General features: G+C 44.6%; 1 protein-coding gene across 3 annotated transcripts in view; it reads right to left on the bottom strand.

Moving 5' to 3' along the window:
• Rin2 (Ras and Rab interactor 2) overlaps positions 1-20,282 on the bottom strand; it is a 163,779-nt gene that overhangs the window by 84,022 nt on the left and 59,475 nt on the right. The window contains exons 1-2 of one of the 3 annotated variants that reach the window (XM_051183240.1): positions 10,931-11,231; positions 10,696-10,788 (exon numbers count right to left, since the gene is read on the bottom strand). In XM_051183240.1, coding sequence (XP_051039197.1) covers positions 10,696-10,752 — 57 coding nt within the window. In that variant the 5' untranslated portion in view covers positions 10,753-10,788; positions 10,931-11,231. Of the gene's footprint in view, positions 1-10,695; positions 10,789-10,930; positions 11,232-20,282 lie in introns of those variants that run through there. The other 2 variants (XM_051183242.1, XM_051183241.1) reach the window with 2 other exon arrangements.

Consider the following 20,282-nt stretch of genomic DNA (forward strand, 5'->3'; position numbering starts at 1 on the left):
GTCTGCATCAGATGCAATTCTGGACCACAAGCCTGCACACTGCTTTGCAACAGTTTGGGTGACAGTAGACCCTTGACCTCATCTTCATTGCTTATGGAAGCCCCTGTGTTGTCTTCAAAGCAGTCATTCTTTTCAGTAGTATGTGTCCTGAGTTACCAACACAGTAAGACAGGATTTAGGTCCTGCAAGAAGTCAGGGCCCAAGGGAGAATATATACTGTCACATAAAACATGTGACTGCTCCCGACTGAGGATTCCTTACAGACTTGGCTTTTGATGACCTCAAAAACTACCAATTGCAATAAAAATAAGCCCCATTTCCATCCATCTCCCTCTAAAAGACTCACAAAAGTTTCCTGAATAGCAGCATACAGCATTTCTCCATTACAGTCCCTCCCACTCTCAACCATTGTTTCTCACTTTCTTTATTAAATCTACATTTGCTTTGCTTGCTCTTTGTTTCCTTATTCTTCTTGGGCAGGTGTGAAACAATGAGCATGGAAGCCAGTGACTTGGGGTGTTGTGGATGTCCCTTGATCACCTAGCACACTAGCTCCTGAACTTAAATTCTCCAAGAGCCAAGAAGGTGACATCCCTCTCGGAAAACCCCCATACACGTGTGGACTGCCTCCTCCTCCTTCCCTTTCTTGTTTGCTCGGTGCTTTGCTGTGGACTGAACTCTATAACCGAGGCACTACCCCACCCAGCTCTGGGCATGCCCTTCTTGACCTTGGCCTTGGCTTTCATGGTGTCACTCACATCAATAGAAAGTTCTCTAAGCCATCTGTGGATCATCTTAGAAGTCGTACCAATTTTTGTCTCTTGAGCTATTAGCAGTTAGACCATGGCTCCTACAAGAAGCCCCAGAGAAACTAGTTTCCTATCAGAATATCCACTGTGCCCTTACGTTGACATCTTGGATTTGGGGAAGACACACATCGTTCCCTTTAGGTGGAACTTCTACTGTCTGGTTTGCTATAGTCCCCTTCATCTGAGGCCAAACGTCAGTTACCATCCATTTCCTTTGGTCTGGGTTGGCTTTGCTTGCTTCTGTTATCATCTGGATCCTGTAGGTGTCCAGGCTTGAAGCCTCTGTGTATTCACTCCAGCAATCTCTAACAATCTACAGGGAGGGAACGTGATTTAGGAAAGAGAAGGGACCTGTACTCTAAGCCCAGGCTCTACACTCTAGCCCTGCCCTTACTCTCTGGTCCTTTGGCAGATCAAAGGCCCTGGCATGTGTTTCTTTTGTGCTTTGTTTTGTGTTTGTTTTGGTGTGTGTGTGTGTGTGTAATAAGTGTTTTGCTCGCAAGTGTATCTGTGCAGCACTTTCATGCCTGGTGCCCATAGACGCCAGGAGAGAGCATTAAATCCCCTGAAACTGTGGTTACAGACATCCCCGAGCCTGCTTTGTGGGTGCTGGGAATTGAACCCAGGTCCTCTGGGAGAGCAGCAAGTGCTTCTAACTACTGAGCTTTCTTTCTAGCCCCATGTGCTTGTTCCTTTGTGCTATGACACACTACTACCTTTGAGTCAGGGAACCAGGGCAGGGTTGAAGTCAACCTTGGCTACCTAGAGATAACTTATCTAAAAACAAACCCCTCAAAACCAAACAATAAAAAAAGAAAGGAAGGAAGAAAAATCAAGAAAAGAATTGCCTTTGAGAAGTCAGTAAAATGCAAACAATTGCCATCTCAGCACTCAGTGAAACTTTCTCCACTAAGGGTAAACAGCTTGGCAACTGCATGGAAGAAACCTAGATACTACAAAACCGTGTGTGTGTGTGTGTGTGTGTGTGTGTGTGTGTGTGTGTGTGTGTATGTGTGTGTGCGTGCTGTCTAGCCATATACAGACAGAGCTTGACTTACAGGCCTTTATTTTTGAGGGATACAGTTTGCTGACTGTCCTCAATGGCTCAGCTCTCTCTCTTTCAGCTTCTCTTCCATTCCACACACTGTGTTTCATGAATTTATTTTTTACAAGTATTGGCTAATTGCCTGGGAGGGGGATATAGCTGAGGTGGCTTGCCTTTCATGCAGGGAGCCCTGGGTTAGATCCCCAATACCACACAAAGTGGGTGAGATGGATACATCTGAAATCCCAGCACTCTGGAGGTGGAGGCAGAAGGGTTGGAAAAGTTCAATGTCACCCTCAGCTACAAAGAGTTTGAGGCCAGTCTTATTAGGAGGAGGGCTCAATGCATGCCAAACATATCATCTGTGAATGAGATGAGATGCAACCCAGCCCTGGAACAACCTTAAAAAAGAAAAAAAAAAAAAAAAAAAAAAAAAAAAAAAGAAAAGAAAAGAAAAGAAAAGGGCAGGCGTTTCAATATTCCTTCTTAGTTACCCTCCAGGTAGAACAGTTGGTGGGAAACTGGGGCAAAGGGGGCATCGCTGGTAACACCCGCCAGGCACATGAAGAACCATGTGCAGGGAGGCCATCAGGCTGGTGTCAGATGACTGGTGTCCTCTGAGGAAATTCAGGAAGATTGTTATACCTCAGCTTTCGGGGGTGACTTTTAGAAAGGCTGCACCTGTGTCTGTCCTTGGCCTCTCAAAGTCTTCCTCAGTTCTCAACTGCAGTAAGAATGAAATGTCATCATCTCACCCAGCTGTAAAACTGGCCCCATCTCTTTCCTCTCCTAATTTGCCGCTGCCCTGACTCCTGGTTCTATGCAGAGCCGCTGATGTTGCTCTAGCCCCCCCCCCCCCCCCCCCCCGCATTGGCAGCTTCATTGTTTAGAAAGATTCTCTTGCACCTTTTCCTCCCACACAGTTCAACCTACCTTTCACCTCCCCAAGACGGCTTCCCAGCACCATGCAGGGAGCCCTGCACCCCTCCCATCCCTCAAGCTCAGGTTTCACTAACTGTTAAGAACTTCCCAGGTACTGCATACTCAGGGTCCAGGACTGGCCCTGCCATCATGGGTGCTGATGCCCGACCAGGTGGACACCTGAGTCCTGCATGTAAAATGTGCCCATGTGCACTGCACCCTCTTCACTCAATTTCCTAAAAACTTGGAGTCACAGTCCATGGATTAGCCAAGCTATGCAACATAGTCAGTAAGAAAATCTCTGCCCTGGGCAAGCAGTAGACTAGAGGGTGCTAAATATATGAATATACTTTCTTCCTTTCATTTCCTTTGGTTACAGAAGGCTTGATGCAGACCCAGCTAGGAAACCCCAGGCAAGGATCATATCCTAATTTACAGTGTGCATTAGCATCTCTCAACCCCAACACTACTAAAATGTAGCCTTGGGTAATGATCCTGTGTACTGAAGAAATTTGGCAGCACTTCTGACCTCTGACCACTAGAGGCCAGTAGCTACTCCATGCAAGCTGTGGCTGTCAAAACTATTGCTGGGATCAAGCGGTCGAGTCTGAACCAGCTACTGGCCATGACTGCACCTTCAAGACTCTGAGATAAGCCATGCCTCTGGAAATACAGAGAGCAACAATGAGAATTTCCCCCACATAACTAATACAGAGAGGAAAGCAATCACAGATTACCCAAGCCACTACAGCACAGATCTGAAATGAGACAGAAACCAAGACATTCACACCACAAACATAACTAAATGGCCCCTAGTCCTGACATAGAAGTGTGTTCATAGCAGAGTGTCAGGAAGCAGCAATAACACCACAGCTTCCACCGGTATAGGTTCATTGGTATCTCCAGGGTACACGCTGGAACCGAGCTGTTTACAACCCAGGTGGGCAGGTGACATCACTCCATTTTCAAAAAGGGGAAGGTGAACTTCCCATCTTCCTCTCTCTCACCCGCTTCCTTCTTTCTTACTCTGGAATCTGTAGTCTCAAACAGTGATACTGTTACATCCTCACAAGTAACCTAGATCTCACAGGTGTCTGCAGCCGTACCTATCTTAGCCTTGTTACTTAGTTTTTGAGACTGGGTCTACATTATCCAGGCTGTTCTTGTACTCATGTGCTCAAGTGGTCCTCTTGCTAGGATATGATATTTGTCACCAGGCAGTTCAAGGCTTTTGTTTTGTTTAAAAGCAACAACAAAGTCCCCTAAAGCATACATGGAGACCAGCAAGCAGCATTCGGCTTCAGCTCTGTTGGCCGCGGTGTGCTGGAAACTGTCCCATAAACCCACTCTACCTGTGCATTCATTGCTTTGGCAAACACAGTGCCTGCTATCTCATAAGATCATGGCATTGCTGGAGAGGCATGGCATAGCTGACCTGGGATCTAAAGGCGTTGTAACGACTGGTGAGAGGTCCATTTATACACCTAAAAAGCAAATTAGTGTCATCGCCAGAGGTCACTGTCCCTGTGATTGTTCCATATGTAGTGGCAATCCAGAAATACTGCCAATCTAGTCAGATTGCCTGAGCCATGTGGAGTGGAAGCACCAGGGTCAAAGCTTGGATCTCGGTGACCCTAATGAGCTAGGCTTAGCCACTGACCTCACTAAGATGACTAAAAGAAAGACTAAAGAGAAAACCAAATAAGATTTACTCATTGTGACCAAAAACGCTGGGAAGAAGAAAAAAAATAAAGGAGTCCATTGACCATGAACGACCCAATAGAGGTTTATGCTTAACTGGAGGGTAAGTGGTTTGTGAGGTTACATTGTCCTGGTCAAGGTGTGGTTGTCCCCATCTCCGAAACATCACTGTTTCGGGTCAGAACTGTGTGAAATGCCCCCCTCCCCTCTGGCTGGCATCAGGTTTCATCCTTGTCTTTCTCCCAGCACAAGAGTCCTTGGGTAATACCAATTTCTTGGGGTTCATTGTCTCAGCAATTTAATAGCTGAAGGGAAGGGCCCACCTGTCTCCCCTTAGGCTGCCTTTTCTCTTGCCAGGATGGTTTATAAACCTCATAGCAGAGTCAGGCCAGGCTGACCCCCATGCTCTACAATATCTAGTTCTAGGCTGTTTCCTCATCTGTAAAAGGAGGCGTTTAGGACAGATAAATGCTGTCTTTGCTGTCTAGGCTGGCAGCCACCAGCTATGGGCGGCCGTTGAATACTTAAGATGTACCTGATACAAACTGAGATACCCTTGAGTGCAAAACACGAGATGGATTTTTAAAAATGTGTTTTGGCATATATTTTAGAATGGCATGTTGTGTCTGGTAAAACATACTATTGACAATTGAAAATATAATACAAAATAAAGTACTTTTATTAATAATTTTTATTTTCATGAGATATTGTAGATACACGGGACCAATAAAGTCTGCCTTTAGATATTAACTTCACGTGTGTGTGTGTGTGTGTGTGTGTTTAAAAAAACACAAAGCAAACATTTTTATGTAGCTCCAGAAAAAAATTATATCTGTAGCTTGCACATGTTTCCATGGGACAATGATGTCTATAGTCTTTCTATCAGCTGCTGTCCATGAAAAAAAAATATTTATGGAAAGCAGAAGCCAAATACCAAAGTTTTGCAATATCATAACTAAACTATTACTCTGACTAAATTTCTAATCACCATTGTTTCTATCACAAGGTATTTTGGTATGTTTGGTGATAGACCATATGAGTGCGCTTTCTGGACACTGTGATGCCATCTAGTCACATTCTAGGGGGCATTCAGGGAGGCTGAAGGGACAGAAAATACTCTTCTCTATGGCTTTTAATTGTCCACACATCCACAAGAGGCACTGCTCAATCCAATCTTGGTTAAAATGGATTTGTAATTCTAGCTGTCATTTTTCTCTCCTCTGTCATATCTTCCCACTACTAAGCAACAGTGAATTGTCTTTGGTTGGGCATGTGGAGAAATGCACTGCTATACAAAGGCAATTCTGAGAACTCAAGCGCCGGGAGAGCCACTGAGGTCCATACTGCAGTGAGGCTGGTAGAGTTCTGGGTGACTAAGGGTTTGCTCTGTAGACAGGGTTCCTGAAGGTGGAATAGCATTTCAGGTGTCCAGGTAAGACTGACAGTCAAGGGGACTCAGTTGAGATGAAGAGAATTAATCACCCACTCGGCAGAGCCAGATTTCAGCCAAAGCACCACCATCCTTGACCACATCAGAGAGCTCCCATGTGGTGTCTATGACAGGTAACTGCAGGTTTTACATTTCTAACAGACAAGCACAACACACACCTGTGCAAACCAAGCACACACAAGGATCTCTGAAATGGAGTTCCTGCAGTGATTAGGGCCCTCGAATGAACCCAGCTGATGGAACTCAGGGTCTTGAGTGTGGTAGGTAAGTCTAAATGTGCCAGACTTCTGGTGGTTCTCAGCTGGTTTGTGATGAGTTCAGGGATGTCCAAAAGGCTTGTGAGGCAAAGGTGAGGAGATTTGCGATCCAAACACATATTCCTCCAGTTAATTAAGATCAACTTTCACCTTGTCCCTTATGTCCAGGCAGGGGAAAAGGTCCCACTTAATATTGGGGAACTCTACATACAAGTTCGGGCAGGTGAGGGTGGGCCAGCCAAGTAAGCGCAAAGGCATTCCTACATATGTGGGCCGTGTGTGCTGGTCACCCTCTAGCATTGTTCTTCACTATGGGAGTGAAGAACTTCCTCTTAGGGCCTGAGTCATAATGACAAAAGAACAAGAAAAACTTCTGATGGAACTGAAGTTGTGGATTGAAGTTTAAATCCTGGAATTATATTGGGACCACAGTTTTACCTTTCGACATGTGTGCACACCGGTTTGTGTGCACGCGTGTGTGTACATGTCCATGTGTGTGAGGTCAGGAGCTTTGGATGTTGTTCCTTAGGTGCCTCCCCCTATTTTGTTTTGAGGCAGGATCTCTCATTAGCCTGAAGCTTTTTCAAATAGGGTGTTATCTGGCCACCTTACTGTCTATCCCTCCCATCTTGCTATCCCTGAAATTACAAGTGTGTGACACTGTACCTAGCTTTTTATCTGGGTTCTGAACATTGAACAAACACTCATGAGGTGAATGCTTTACCAACCAAGCAATCTCCCAAGCTCTCCTCACCTAGCCCCTACACACACACACACACACACACACACACACACACACCATTTCTATTTTGATTTTATCTCCATATAAAAGTGAAGGCAAATCCCTACTCACTCAACATGTGTGAGCTTTGCTACCAGTGAGTGGGTAAGGTGCATCTACCCAATCTGGATGGATAGCTCAGAGGTAGAGGGTGAGGGGCAGGTGGTATGAGGGCAAACCTTGGAGACTGGCAGTCAAAGGCTTGGCCTCAGATGCACGATGCTGTGTAGACCAAGTGACAGAGAGTTGAGGGAAAGGCAGATACAACCTGATGGTCCTAGTATGTGAAGGCAAAGACTGCTGACTTGATTTGAAGCAGGTAACTTAGATCAATTTGGTGGTAGCATAGCTGGATGGTGAGCATCATCCATGATGTCTACTGATGAAAGAATGGAGTTCTAAGCAGATGGCAGATATAGTGGAAGAAGGAAGGGTATGGGCTTGAGGGACTTGTAAAAGATCTGTCAGTACTGGGTCCGTGAATTGGGTAGGGGCATCTCGGAGGAAGCTGTGAGACTCAGGAAAAGATCATGATGATTGAGCATTCATGTTCCAGATATCAGATCCATCTGGGACATCTCCAGCCTGGGAGACTCTTACATAACTCTCTCATCTTATATAAACTCTTTCATCCAGGTCACCCTTGAAATCTGGTTGTAGTCGGTGTACAGACCTATTACCTGACTACAGATGTCTGTTACTCTGTCTAGGACTCCATGTCTCTCCATGTTTTCACAGTGACTATAGAGCAGCAAGCCAGCAGTTGCCACAGGTGGCTAAGGAAAATTAATCGTGGTGCCATGAACAACTGGAAAACATGTGTGTCCAGCATAGGATTTAGGTGGCTTCCAGGATGTGACCCTACAGGAACAATGACCACAGGCATCCACAGTTATTCTAGGATTGTCAGACCATCTGGGCTTTTTCCATGTGCCTTGTGTCCTCTAACCTAAGTAGCTCCCCCAAGCCAGGACACACGAGAAACCACAAATCAAAGCTTGACACTGTGGTTGGCAGCCCTGGTCAGAGCACATGCTGGGTAGGGAGGGCTGTGATGAAGACGGGGTTGCAGAGCATCTTTCAATGAGCTCTGCCCGAAACCACAGAGCCATGAAGGATGATAAGTCTAATGTGGAATTCAGTTCAGAACCAAAAAACCTCCTCCTTTATGATATCTATGGAGAAGCGCTTTACCACTGCGTAAGCATCATTCTGAAATTTAGCTCCACTCCTGCCTTCCAGTCTCATCTGTCAAGTGAACATTCACTTCTTTAATAGAGATTTCTCTGGAACCACAGGGTAGGTTGCCTATTCTCAGAGGCCCCATTACTTCTCATCCCAGGGACTGTCCTTTTCATGACTTTTAATACTGTGTCCGGCGTTGTGCTGATATTGGTAGTTACCTTTCTTTGCTTCCAGACTAACAGTTCTGTGAGGTCAGAAATGGCTTTTGATTTTTCTCCAGCTGGCCTGGATCAGAGCTTGATGGAGTCACAAGTGCTTAAAAGATATGGCTCTACATAAAACATGAGGTGTAATGGATGAGCCCGTGAGTTCTGGGATGTGCAGAGGGGCATATTGTATGGGCCACTGGATTCTAGCTTGTTATTAATAAATACTCAGAGGGCATTACTTTATCCTTGTGGCTAACTTTATACCTAATGCTAGTGAAGAACACAGACCAATGTGAGTCAACATAAGAAAAAAAAAACTTACATAAAAGTGACTGCCATTTTCATGGACATCTAACTTAAAGAAAGCATATAATTTAAGCTCTATCAAAACCACAGATAACAATAAATGGTTCAGACATTTTTTGCCAGAATATCCCCAAGAGTCTGAACCAGGAGAGGCCAAGAAGCAGCATTCACAGTGTGCTCAGCTAGCTCCCATGTCTTCATAAAACATCAAACAGTATTACAAACCAATTGCTGTGCCTGCTGCTCCATTGAAAGTTAAAAACAAAAACAACTACTTCCCCAGGGCTGGAAACAAACAACTGACCCAAACCAAATTTCAGATGGACAGTTCACTGGGTCCAACAGGACTTCTTCCTCAGAAACTTTCAAACGCTGTTTTGACCACACTCTAGTTTTTTCTTGCGCCTTGACTTTGAAGTCTAACTACTATGTAAGCTATGATTCCAAAGGGCTCCCTGTGCATCCTAAGGTGGTAATTAAGGACTAGCCAATATTTAGGCCAATTTAGGCAATGCTTTGGGATGAAGCAGGGCTTGGGATGGCACCTTTGCAAGCATATCGCAGTGTAAGATATGATCTAGGGTTCTGGGGTTCAGCTCCAGGTCCCCAAGAGACCAAAGGACTCACCTCCCCCAACAGACATGGATTTGATGAAAGCTGTGTGAACTCATTGAGAATTGAGATTACTTATGAGGACAGAGCTTAAGTACCTGGACTGAACGGAGGTCATGTGTGTCAATATAACTTAATTCTTCTACAATCTTCTTGTCCATAGAGTCAAGGCTATAAACCAATAGTTTTTCTGTTTGCTACAGGAAATCCCAACAGTTTGCTCACTTGGGAGAATAGCTTGCTTTTCAATGATCTACTCAACAAGGCTCCCCTCAAGGACATCTGTCCATCAGTTCAGAGATGTTACCTATCAAGCTTTGCTAAAATCCTGTCATGTTCGGTCTTGAAAGTGGTGGCTTAAAGTGGTGGCTTAAAGGACATGGATCTTGACATCCAAAACTCAGCTTTGCTCTACCAACAAGGCTTTTGGTGGATTTCCTACGGTCAACCTTTGACATGACATCAGTCATAATCTCTTTGGAAACAGGGAACACAGATAAGAGCAAATGTATCCTTATTAACACTGGAGAACTTTAGAATTACTAAACATAAGCACCTTTTCCTTCAGTAATAAAGCAATAAAATTTCTTTGGTGTTCCTCCTCTGGGGACAAGGGCCATTGTTTGAAACACCTGACTGTAATACATTTCAAGTGTGCATTTAACATTCTTTATTCTATTTTTTTCAGGGTGGGGGGCATGATTCAGGATTTTGCAAAAATAAATTTGCATTTATTTGAGGGTCTAAGTAAACAAGTAAAAAAGCCACAAAATGGAAACTAATTTCCAAATAAACATTAGAAATGACTAATCTTAAACACATGAACTCTGTATAAAATACCTTTTAAAAACTTCATTAAGCCAGAAAGTTACTTTAGCCCAGCAATACCCACACAATACAGAAGTCGTGTGGCTTGAATCTTGTCTTACCCTAGCCCCACCATAAGAAATGTTTGGAAAAACACACCAGGAACTAATATTTAATCAACCTACGGTGAGGTTCAGGAATCATTGGTGTTTTTACTTTGGTTTTCTTTTTCTTCTACACTTTAATGACTCAGTCAAGCGAATACACTGGTCTCACACCATTAATTTTCTGGAAAGCAAAGTCCAGTTTTCATCCTAAAATTCCCCAGCTGAAAACGCCAGAACAGTTCCCTGGGGCAGAGTCCCTCCAGGGTCCCACCTACAATGTGGCATCTCTGCCCTAGCCCCGAGCCAGCGAGGAAGTATTAAATCACAAAAGCCCCAGCCTGTTGTGAGCACCAAGCCTGCTCTCAGTCAGGCAAGCTCCCCTGGCCCCAAGCTGGTTCAGCCAGCAGGCTTCCAACCTCCAAACCCTAGCTTAGGGTGCCTGCAGCTCCCCAGGCAGCCACGCAGAGGAAGCAGAGCGGAGATCCCAAATCCGGCTTCCTTTTACCTTAAAGAAACTTCCTCGCTTGTCCAGACGGCGGGCGCCCATGGTCCAAGATGACATTTCCCCCAGCGAGGCTCTAGTGCACGCCCGGGACTCCTGAAGGTAGAGACATTTTCAATGGTTAGTCCAGCCTGTAGGAAATTCCTTTCTAAGCCACAGAACACTCACAACAACAGTCCTGCCAAGATCTTTTTCCGTCAACAACATTGTGCCATTTATTTCCCACCAAAGCCCTTACATCTCCTTTCAGCCCGATTTCCTGCCGCAGCCAGCACTCTTCCTAGACTGTGCCCCACCTCGCTGCCCCACCCCCCTCTGCCAGCAGCTGACGTAGATGGTCCTTAGGACTCCAGGGAGCATAATGATGGCTTTGTGTGTTTGCTTGACCCCATGCTGAAGTCCAAAAGGAACCAATATTAGTTGTCCCCACAATGTGCTCCGAAAGCTTATAGATTTCATATGGCAGATCACAGAAGAATGGAGTTCTCTATGTCCCAGGAAATCCTGCTGTTAGGGGGTGAGGTCAGCATTCCCTCAGTTAGCTCTCCTCCCAGGCAAGCAAGGTCAGCAGAAGGGCACTAGGGAGAAATCCCTCTGTTTTCCCCCTTAGAAGCCAGTGGGGCTGGATGCAGCCCAGAGAGTCAGTGTTTACAGAGCTCATTTGTGTAAGAGGACGCATGTAAACAGCCAGGATCATCCAGGGGCTTGGGGGTTGGGCTCACTTTGGAATACAGAGGAAAATTTAAAGGCAGGATAACAACATGCCCCTGAATCATCGCCGAGACTATCTCGCTTGGAATTTCCCCTCCTAGAACACAGTGCAGAAACCAGTAGTGTCGACACATACCCTACAAAGCCTTCCACTTCACTTCTAAGTTAAATGGGCGCACACATGGCACAATAGACCTGGCGGAGACAGGTGTGCACCAAGGTGGCCAGGAAAGTCCCCAAAGCCTTACTAACCCAGTGAAACTGTACAGGTTTAAACAGAAAGCACACAAAGTACTCTCCCCCGCCCTCTCTTTCCCTCAGTCTCTCTCTCTCTCTCTCTCTCTCTCTCTCTCTCTCTCTCTCCCTTTCTCTCTGTCCCTCCCTCTCAACCATATACCAGTGTCCCTACTTGCTATAACATGCACAGGACAGGGCACATTACAGACATGAACAACACAGGAAATAGGAAGTGAAAGCATCCCTTGAATCACCAAGGAAAATTAAAAGTGGTTGGGCTGAAGGCATGAGGTGGGGAGGTATCAAAGGCTGGTGGCAGAGCCAGCAGCATCAGACACTGAATGTTGAGGACAGTGTTAGTGATGGATTAACAAAGGGGAAAGCAAACTACCACGGAGCAATGCACCGGTGTGAAAGCAAGAACCTTTGCGGAGATGCCTTTGGCCCCAAACTGCCTCTCCACTCACACCCACAGTGAGCTGTTTGGCTGGACTCACGTGTGGAATCTCGTCTAGGGATACTCAGCCTTCCTCCCCAAACCTCTAGTTGGTGTGCTGCTCCATGTGTTGGTCACTCCAGTCTCTCCCTCATTCTGTTCCACTTGTGACCCTGCTGGGATGAAGGCCAGGGTTCCAAAACCCTCCTGGAGAGGTGGCAAGCTTCATGGCAATCCCGCTGACTCCAGAGGTTCAGGTTCTGGGCTCAGCATCTAAGTGGGAGCCTAGCTCCAAGGTTTTTGAAGTCCATCCTTATTAGCAACGTCCATAGATTGGCGTCACTCCAGAGGGAAAACACAGTACTGTGTTCAGAACTGGAGTGGAATGGGAACCTTGGGCAGCAGATGATTAACTGTTTAGACCCAGAAACACAGCCACTTTAACAAAGTGTACAGTGTACACTTTAAACAAACCTGAGGCTTGTCATCTTTTTTTTTTTTTTTTTTTTTTTTTTTTTCCTTCTGGACGTTTTCCTGGCAGGAGATTCCACATAGCCTGGCAATTCAGGAACTGCTAAGAGAGAGCCAAGACTTCATTTCTCATCCAGAACAGTTTCTTTGTTTGGCTCCAGGGTTTTCCATATACAAACCTTTGCTGATGAGCTAAAGCACACAAGGAATTTTGCTTTTGGCAGTGGAGTTCTCAGAACCCCTGAAGTCTTTAGCTGATTTAATTAGCTGTGGATACCCAAATACACCTGTACCTCAGGCAGTCCTGATTAAACATCTAGCTAGATGCTGTGGGGCTGGCAGATTGTTGTATTTCTTTAAAGGATGAAGGTAATATCTTCTCTTATTTGTAATACTTCTCCAAGACAAGAACACCATGACAAGTACCATAGCAGGTACATGTCACATAACTCGAGATGGGAACGGTACCGCAGTCCAATCAGATTGGGCTGTGCATGTGTGTGCAAAGGTGTGTATAAGATTTTTGGTGCCAGGTAGTTTTAGTTCATGACCATTCAATGCAGTGGTTCCCAACTCATAGTTTTTCAATAAATACTTTGGTATTGAAAATATCCATGGCACAATATTGAGGTGACTGTAGTCATGTTTCCCCTCCTTTCAGTTCCCCATCCTTCCCGAAGATATCATCCAGCAGTGGGATCCCCAAGCTACCCAGTTACAGCTGGACAACAAAACAAAACTGTACCGTAGCTTGAGACACAATAACGTCTCTCCAGATTTGGACTGCTGAAGTGCTCGCCTGGTTTCTGTGAAGGGTAAGTCATCAGATTCTTGAAAAATGAGACCTGCCTGTTCAGTGTTCTCTCTTTCCAGACACCACCCAAAACCAGCAAAAAGCCACTGCCACAGTTTGGAGTAGCCAGGCCTTTCCATCAATCACTGAAAGGATGTAAATGGAGCCACAGTTGGAGATAAAAGACAAAGGCAGGAAGCAGGTGGTCCTAAGTCTCCCAGAGACCCCAGACTGGTCCTCTGCAGTTGACCTCTGTAGCTTTCCAGGTAGTCCCATGAGTGACTGCTGAGGTACTGAAGGTATGCTCTTTTTTTTTTTTTTCCTTTTTATCTTATATAATTTTTAAAATTAGAAATAATCTTGTTTTACGTGTCAATCCCAGTTCCTGCACCCTCCCCTCCTCCCCTGCCCCTCCCACCAACCCCCATCTCATCTTTCTGCTCCCCAGGTAGGGTAAGGCCTTCCATGGGGAGTCTTCAAAGTCTCATATCATTTGGAGCAGGACTCAGGCCCTTTCCCATGTGTCTAGACTGAGGGAGTATCACTCCTTGTGGAATGAGCTTCCAAAGTCCATTCATATACCAGGGATAAATACTGATCCACTACCAGAGGCCCCATAGACTGCCCAGACCTCCTAACTAACACCACATCCAGGGAATCTGGATCGGTCCTATGCTGATTTTCCAGCTATCAGACTGGACTCCATGAGTTCCCCGTTGTTCAGGCCAGCAGTTTCTATGGGTTTCTTCAGCCTGTCCTTGACCCCTTTGCTCATCACTCCTCCCTGTCTGCAACTGGATTTTAGGAGTTCAGCTCAGTGCTTAGCTGTGGGTGTCTGCTTCTGCTTCCATCAGCTACTAGATGAAGGCTCTAGGATGGCATATAAGGTAGTCATCAATCTCATTATAGGGGAAGGTCATTTAAGGTAGCCTCTCCATTATTGCTTAGATTGTTAGTTGGGGTCATCCTTGTAGAAATCTGGATGTTTCCCTAGTGCCAGATTTCTCTTAAAAGCTATAATGGCTCTCTTTTATGGTATCTCTTTTCTTGCTCTCTTTATTCTTTCCCTGATTCAATCTTCCTTCTTTTCCCTAACTCCCCTCACCCCCATGCTCCCAGTTTGCTTGGGAGATCTTGTCTCTTTCCCCCTCTCCAGGGGAAAGGTATGTTATTGACAGTATAAATGACACTCATGTCCTCTGGCTGGGTGCCCACTGTCCTGACAGCTGCTGAACAAGAGTGCTCCAAGTCCTAGGAGCCTCCTAGGCAGTCACTGAGGCTATCACTCCTGTCTGGACATGGCCATAGGCTGGCCTCTGTGGAATCAAATGCAGAGACAAAGGCAGACATTTCTGGTGCATGGCTGGATGGTTAATGGAGCTGCTTCAGTCCAACAGGCTTCCATCTTATGTGTTACCTTCCTGGGGTGTGTGTGTGGAAGGGTGGGGGGAGATCTGGGAAAAGCTGAAGGGTTAGAGCCTGCAGTCACGTATTGTTTAAGGACAATATGGGATATATTCTGGGTGAACATCACACATGGTCCAAACTAAGATGACTACTGAATCATGTGGTGACATAACCCAGGAGACCACAGCCTTACGCTTGGTCTGTTGTTGACAGAAATGCTGTTGGGTGACATATGAGCTATTGACAGGCAGGCTTTTCCCTCCCAGCTTCTCTTCTCCCCTTCCCTTAACTTGACCAAACTGCATCCTTTCTAGTTGAAAGAAAAAAAAAATGACATATATATGGTACACAATATAATGTTTTTGAAATCTGTGAATACTATGAGTAGCTAACTTATGCTAACTGGCATGTCTCAATGTCTCAGCCTGTGCTTGTTTAATTGGGACAGCACTTAAAAGTCTCAGCAAAGTTCAATCTTTATTCCCTGAGACAGGATCTTTCTTTGTAGCCCTGTGATGTAGAACCTGCTACATAGATCAGGCTGACCTCAAACTCACAAAGACCCACTACCTCCACCTCCTGAGTGCTGAGATTAAGGGTGTGAACCACCACTCCTAGCAAATATACACTGTTATTAATTACAGTTATCATCTTCATGTTACACAGCAGATTTTCCAGATTTGTCTCTCCCATCTCACAGAAATTTTGTATGCTTTGCTCAACCTCACCCTAATCCTTGCTCCTCTGCTATTTATTTGCTTTAGGTCACAAGTGCAAACCCCACCAAGAAACAGCAGATGAAACAGTTGGGAATCTATCTCTCACTGTCGGGTCTAAAACACAAAGTTCAGGGGCTGGAGAGACAGCCGAGTGGTTAAAAGCACTTGTTCTTGCAGAGGACCTGGTTTCCATTCCCAACTCCCACACAGCAGTTCACGACCGTCTCTAATACATGATACAGACATCAGACATACACAAGAGCAAAACACTCCTACATATAAGATAAATAAATCTAAAAGAAGACGGAAGGAAGGAAGTAAGGAAGGAAGAGAGGAAGGAAGGAAACATATAGTTTTGCAAGCTTCAAGTTTCTACCCCCAGATCTAATCATACACAAAGTTTTTCTACTCAATACGTTTTTCTTTTGGTAGCTGAGTGAAGCATAGTAACTGGGTTTATCTTAATAAACAAGATCTCATTATTGTAATTATTTTACTGCCAAATGACTCATCCCAAGGGACCAGTCAGGGTAAGACCAAACCTGTTCAAGGTGCTGCACCCCCTGTCTGGCTGTAGTCCAGCCTTTCTCCCCCCAACTTTTGTCTTCTTGGAGAGCATGGGAGCTCCTGTCTGGTCCAGGAACCGGCTCTGAGCATTTCCATAGCTGCCTTTGTATTGCCAGGGATTTTTCAAGTTGGACAGGAAAATGTTATTCCAGATTCTGTCTCAACAATTCGAGTTATGTGGATTCAAAAACTGTTTTCAGTGTCTTGTCTTTCGCTCAGCAGTTCAACTTTTATTTTATTTTGAGACAGGGTTTCTCTGTGTTCTCTGGCTATCTAGAAGTCTCTCTATATATGTAGAACAGGCTGGCCTCGAACTCAGAGATTGGCCTGCCTCTGCCTCCCCTCCCGAGTACTGGGATTAACGGTGTGTGCCACCACCACCCAGCTTTCTTTTTTCAAACAGTTCTGTCTTCTGTTTAGTTTTGAGACAGGCTCTCCCAGTGTAGTCCTTGTTGGCCTTGAACTCTGAATTCTTCAATGAGATTGTAAGTGTGTATCATCAAACCCAGTTCTTATATATGTGTTTTTGAGATCATGAAAACTTTTCATTTACAAGAGAAACAGGTGCTGGAGAGGTGGCTCACTGCTTAAGAAGGCTTTCAGCTCTTGTAAAGGACCTGAGTTTGGTTCCCAGTAACCACATTGTAGCTCCCAACCACAAGCAACTCAGGTTCTTGGGGGATCTGACACCCTCTTTTGACCTCCATGAGCTCCTTCACACACATGGTACACATACCAGACACAGACACACAACTGGCAGGAGTTACCACCTTTCCTTTCACTGCATGGATCCTAGGGATCCAACTCAGGTCATCAGGCTTGGCAACAGGCACTTTGCCTGCCGCGCCATTTCACTGACCCAGGAAATGATATATTTTTAAAGATGCAGACTTTGGGGGACATCAATGTACACCACAGTAGCATTCTTATACTATGTCCTGTTTTAGAAGTGTTGGCGTAGAACATCTCTGATTCGCTGTCCTCATTCCAGTGTGGTCACAGCTCTGAGTGTCTTAGACGGGACACAATTTTCCAGTTCACCAGAGCTCATGCTGACTTTCCTTACTTCTGTGTTGTGTGTGATCACCCTTATACCAGGGCACACCCAGAGGAGACCATAGACAACTGCATCTTGTATCTGATGTGCCACTTGAGCGAATCTGCCTACCACCTCCCCTCTACTGTCTGGATGGACACTGACTCTGGCTAGGAACAAACCAGCTGCTCTCGGATGAGTAGGCTCTTCTGCTCAGGATCTGGAGAGGCACACAGTAGGCATCTATGCTATGAAGTGGGACTTGACACCTGTAACACCTCAGCTTGTGGGAAGCAGAGATCCGGAGCATAGCATGATAGGTTATAGAGCCCAGTGGACAATAGGGGGCGGTCTGATAGAGTCTTATTCTTTGGCCAGAAAAGCTACAGGAGGACTGTTTCTCAGAAACAGGATGCTTTTGAGGATGTTATCCTCTAGTCAGGTCTTTAATTCAAAGATGTTGGAATAAACTAATGAAGGCTCTGGGACAGGAAAAGGCCCCTGACAAAGATAGCATATGATAACGACACCTTTGATGATGATTCCTTAGTAAAGGGAAACAAATTAGAGACCTGGTGGGTGCCCCCCACTTCGGCATCACTGCAAATGTAAGGAGACCTGTATGCATGCATTCTCATTTTCCTCTTCCTCTCCCCCCTCCCCTGTCTCTACCTCTCCTCCACCACCCTGTTCTCTTTTGGTTCAGAATTAGATCATAGGATGAAGTTGTGGACTGCTGGAAGATGTTTTTGCTCTGGTTTTGTTTTTGTTTTAATCTGTTTTTTTGGTGACCCCCTAAGGAAGTTTCAACTCCACATTTAACAAATACAAATAGTTTCACTGGAATGATCTCAGTAATAATCATTTTCATACAGAAAATATTTCTAGAGAGAAATCCATTAGGTCATCTTAATTATTTGTCTAATTTTCTTATACAATACAGTGAACATGCTTAAAATTCTCTTCAGCTTTATTGGGTTCTTACATCATTCCCCTTTTCTAATATCAACTGTTAAGCCATTGAAGAAAATACTTTATTCTGTTTTTTTTTTTTTTTTTGTAGTGCTGGATATTGAACCCAGGGCCTAATGCCTGCTGTTTAAGTGTTCAGTCACTGAACTGCACCCCCAAATTTCTTATGTTTTGCTTCCATGCATAGGCCTATGATCTGTATCAAACTGGTTCTTGTGTAGAATATGAAGTATAGAAAGTTGAGAGGATTTTTCCACACAGAAATTCATTTAATTTAAAATTTAAAGAGAACAATATTAAGAATAAAATATTCTTTAATTTTTTTTCTTATTTACTAGCAGTTTTGTTATTTATAAAAAATAAAAAACATATCGTTTCATGGCTTCCTGAAAATGTCCTGCATCAATGGGCATGGCGACACACACATGTACATATATGTATTCCCAGCATCTGGGAGATTGAAGCTAGGGGAACCAGAGTCCAAAGTCAGCCTGGGCCACATAACTATATCCAGTCTCAAAAAAAAAAAAAAAAAGGTCCCGGATCAAAACATGACACCTACCCCTCAGAAGTAAGGAAAGAGGCATAGCATTGCCACATACCATACACAATAAAGTACCTGGGAGTGCACCTGGTCTTGAATACCATGAACTGAATTGGGTTGGGTCTGAAGCTGAACATCTTCCAAGACAAAATGCTCATAGTTTGAAGTCTTGTTATTCAGCTGGTGGTGCTATTGAAAGGTGATTGGATCATGAAGACACTAACCTCATTAATGCGATTCACGGCTGAATGAGATATCAAGAGTGGAACCTAGCTGGAGGTAGAGCTTATCTCTAGTTCACTTCTGTCTCTGTCTCTCTGTCTGTGCTTCCCAGCCACTAAGAGATGAGCAGCCTATCGCAATGATGTTCTGGATTGTCATGGGCCTAAAGGGAAATGGGCTTCTCTCTTTAAAAAAAAAAAAAAAAATCATTTTAATTTTGTCAGAGCAACAAAAAGTCACAATTGTTGCCCCTTCCCTTTCCTCTTCTTCCTTGCTAATTGGATCCAGAGTCTGTGAAAATAAACTTTCACCAACCTACACACTCCACCTACTTTCTTCTTTTTATACTGTGAGTATTGAGAACTTAACAAAACCAGAAATTTATCATTAAGACATTTATTCTCCCCTTTAAATCAGTAAAGTGCTGAAAAATGTTTAACAACTGGCTTACTTTGGACTCAAAGCCCCAAGTTTTAATGTTTTCTTGTTTTGCGGGGATAAATACTGCTACCATAGCTGACTCTACCCTTCCAAAATGACTTCAACAGATTGGCAAAAGACACAAAAAGTTAATAATCAGTTCTGGTGAGCAGGCAGAACCCAATCCGGTGCACCATTGCATTTTCCTCACCAAGTCTGGGCCACAAAGTCTTTGAAGAAGTTTCATAATTTGCTTCTTCATACACTGAAGTAATAAACTATAGCAAATGTAGGAACTCAGATTTGAAGACTGAGACCATGCTTCATCCTCAAATCATTTATTTGCCACCGGCTGGACACAGTTGCATCTGGCTATTATCTTAACTAAGTTAAGTGGTGCCATTAGGATTACCTTGAGGAAGTCATGTGTTTAGTCTGTTATCTTAGGCTTTGTGTGGTTCATTTCCTTAGAAGTTAGACAAGAAGACAATGGGAATCTATCTGCTTATTAAAAGTAGTACTGTAGGGGCTGGGGAGATGACTCACAGGTTACAAACACTGGCTGCTCTTCCAGAGGACCTGGCTTTGATTCCCAGCACCCACATGGCAGCTCACAGCCACCTGTCACTCCAGTTCCAGGGGATCTGATCTTCTGTGGGTACTACACACATATGTTATAAAGGCAAAATGTCCATATACATAAAAAAAGAAAACAATACCATAGAGGCTGGAGAGGTTGGTCTGTGGGTAAAATGCTTGCTGTCCAAGTATAAGGACCTGTGCTTAGATCTTTGGCTCCAACATAAATGCAAGGTGGGTGTGGTGGGCCATCTGTAATTCCAGGAGAATTGGGAGGTGCAGACAGGGAATACCAGGAATAAGCCAACTAGACTGGATGAATAGGTGAGCTCTGAGCTCAAGTGAGAGACCCCACCTCTACACATAAAGTGGAACATGACTGAGGGAGGAATTCAACAACAACCTAAAACTCCACATGCATGAACACCCATGTGCATCAACACATACAAGCTTGCATATACACATGTATGTACACA

Source organism: Phodopus roborovskii, unplaced genomic scaffold, assembly GCF_943737965.1.
Source record: "Phodopus roborovskii unplaced genomic scaffold, PHOROB, whole genome shotgun sequence".
Taxonomy (NCBI): domain Eukaryota; kingdom Metazoa; phylum Chordata; class Mammalia; order Rodentia; family Cricetidae; genus Phodopus; species Phodopus roborovskii.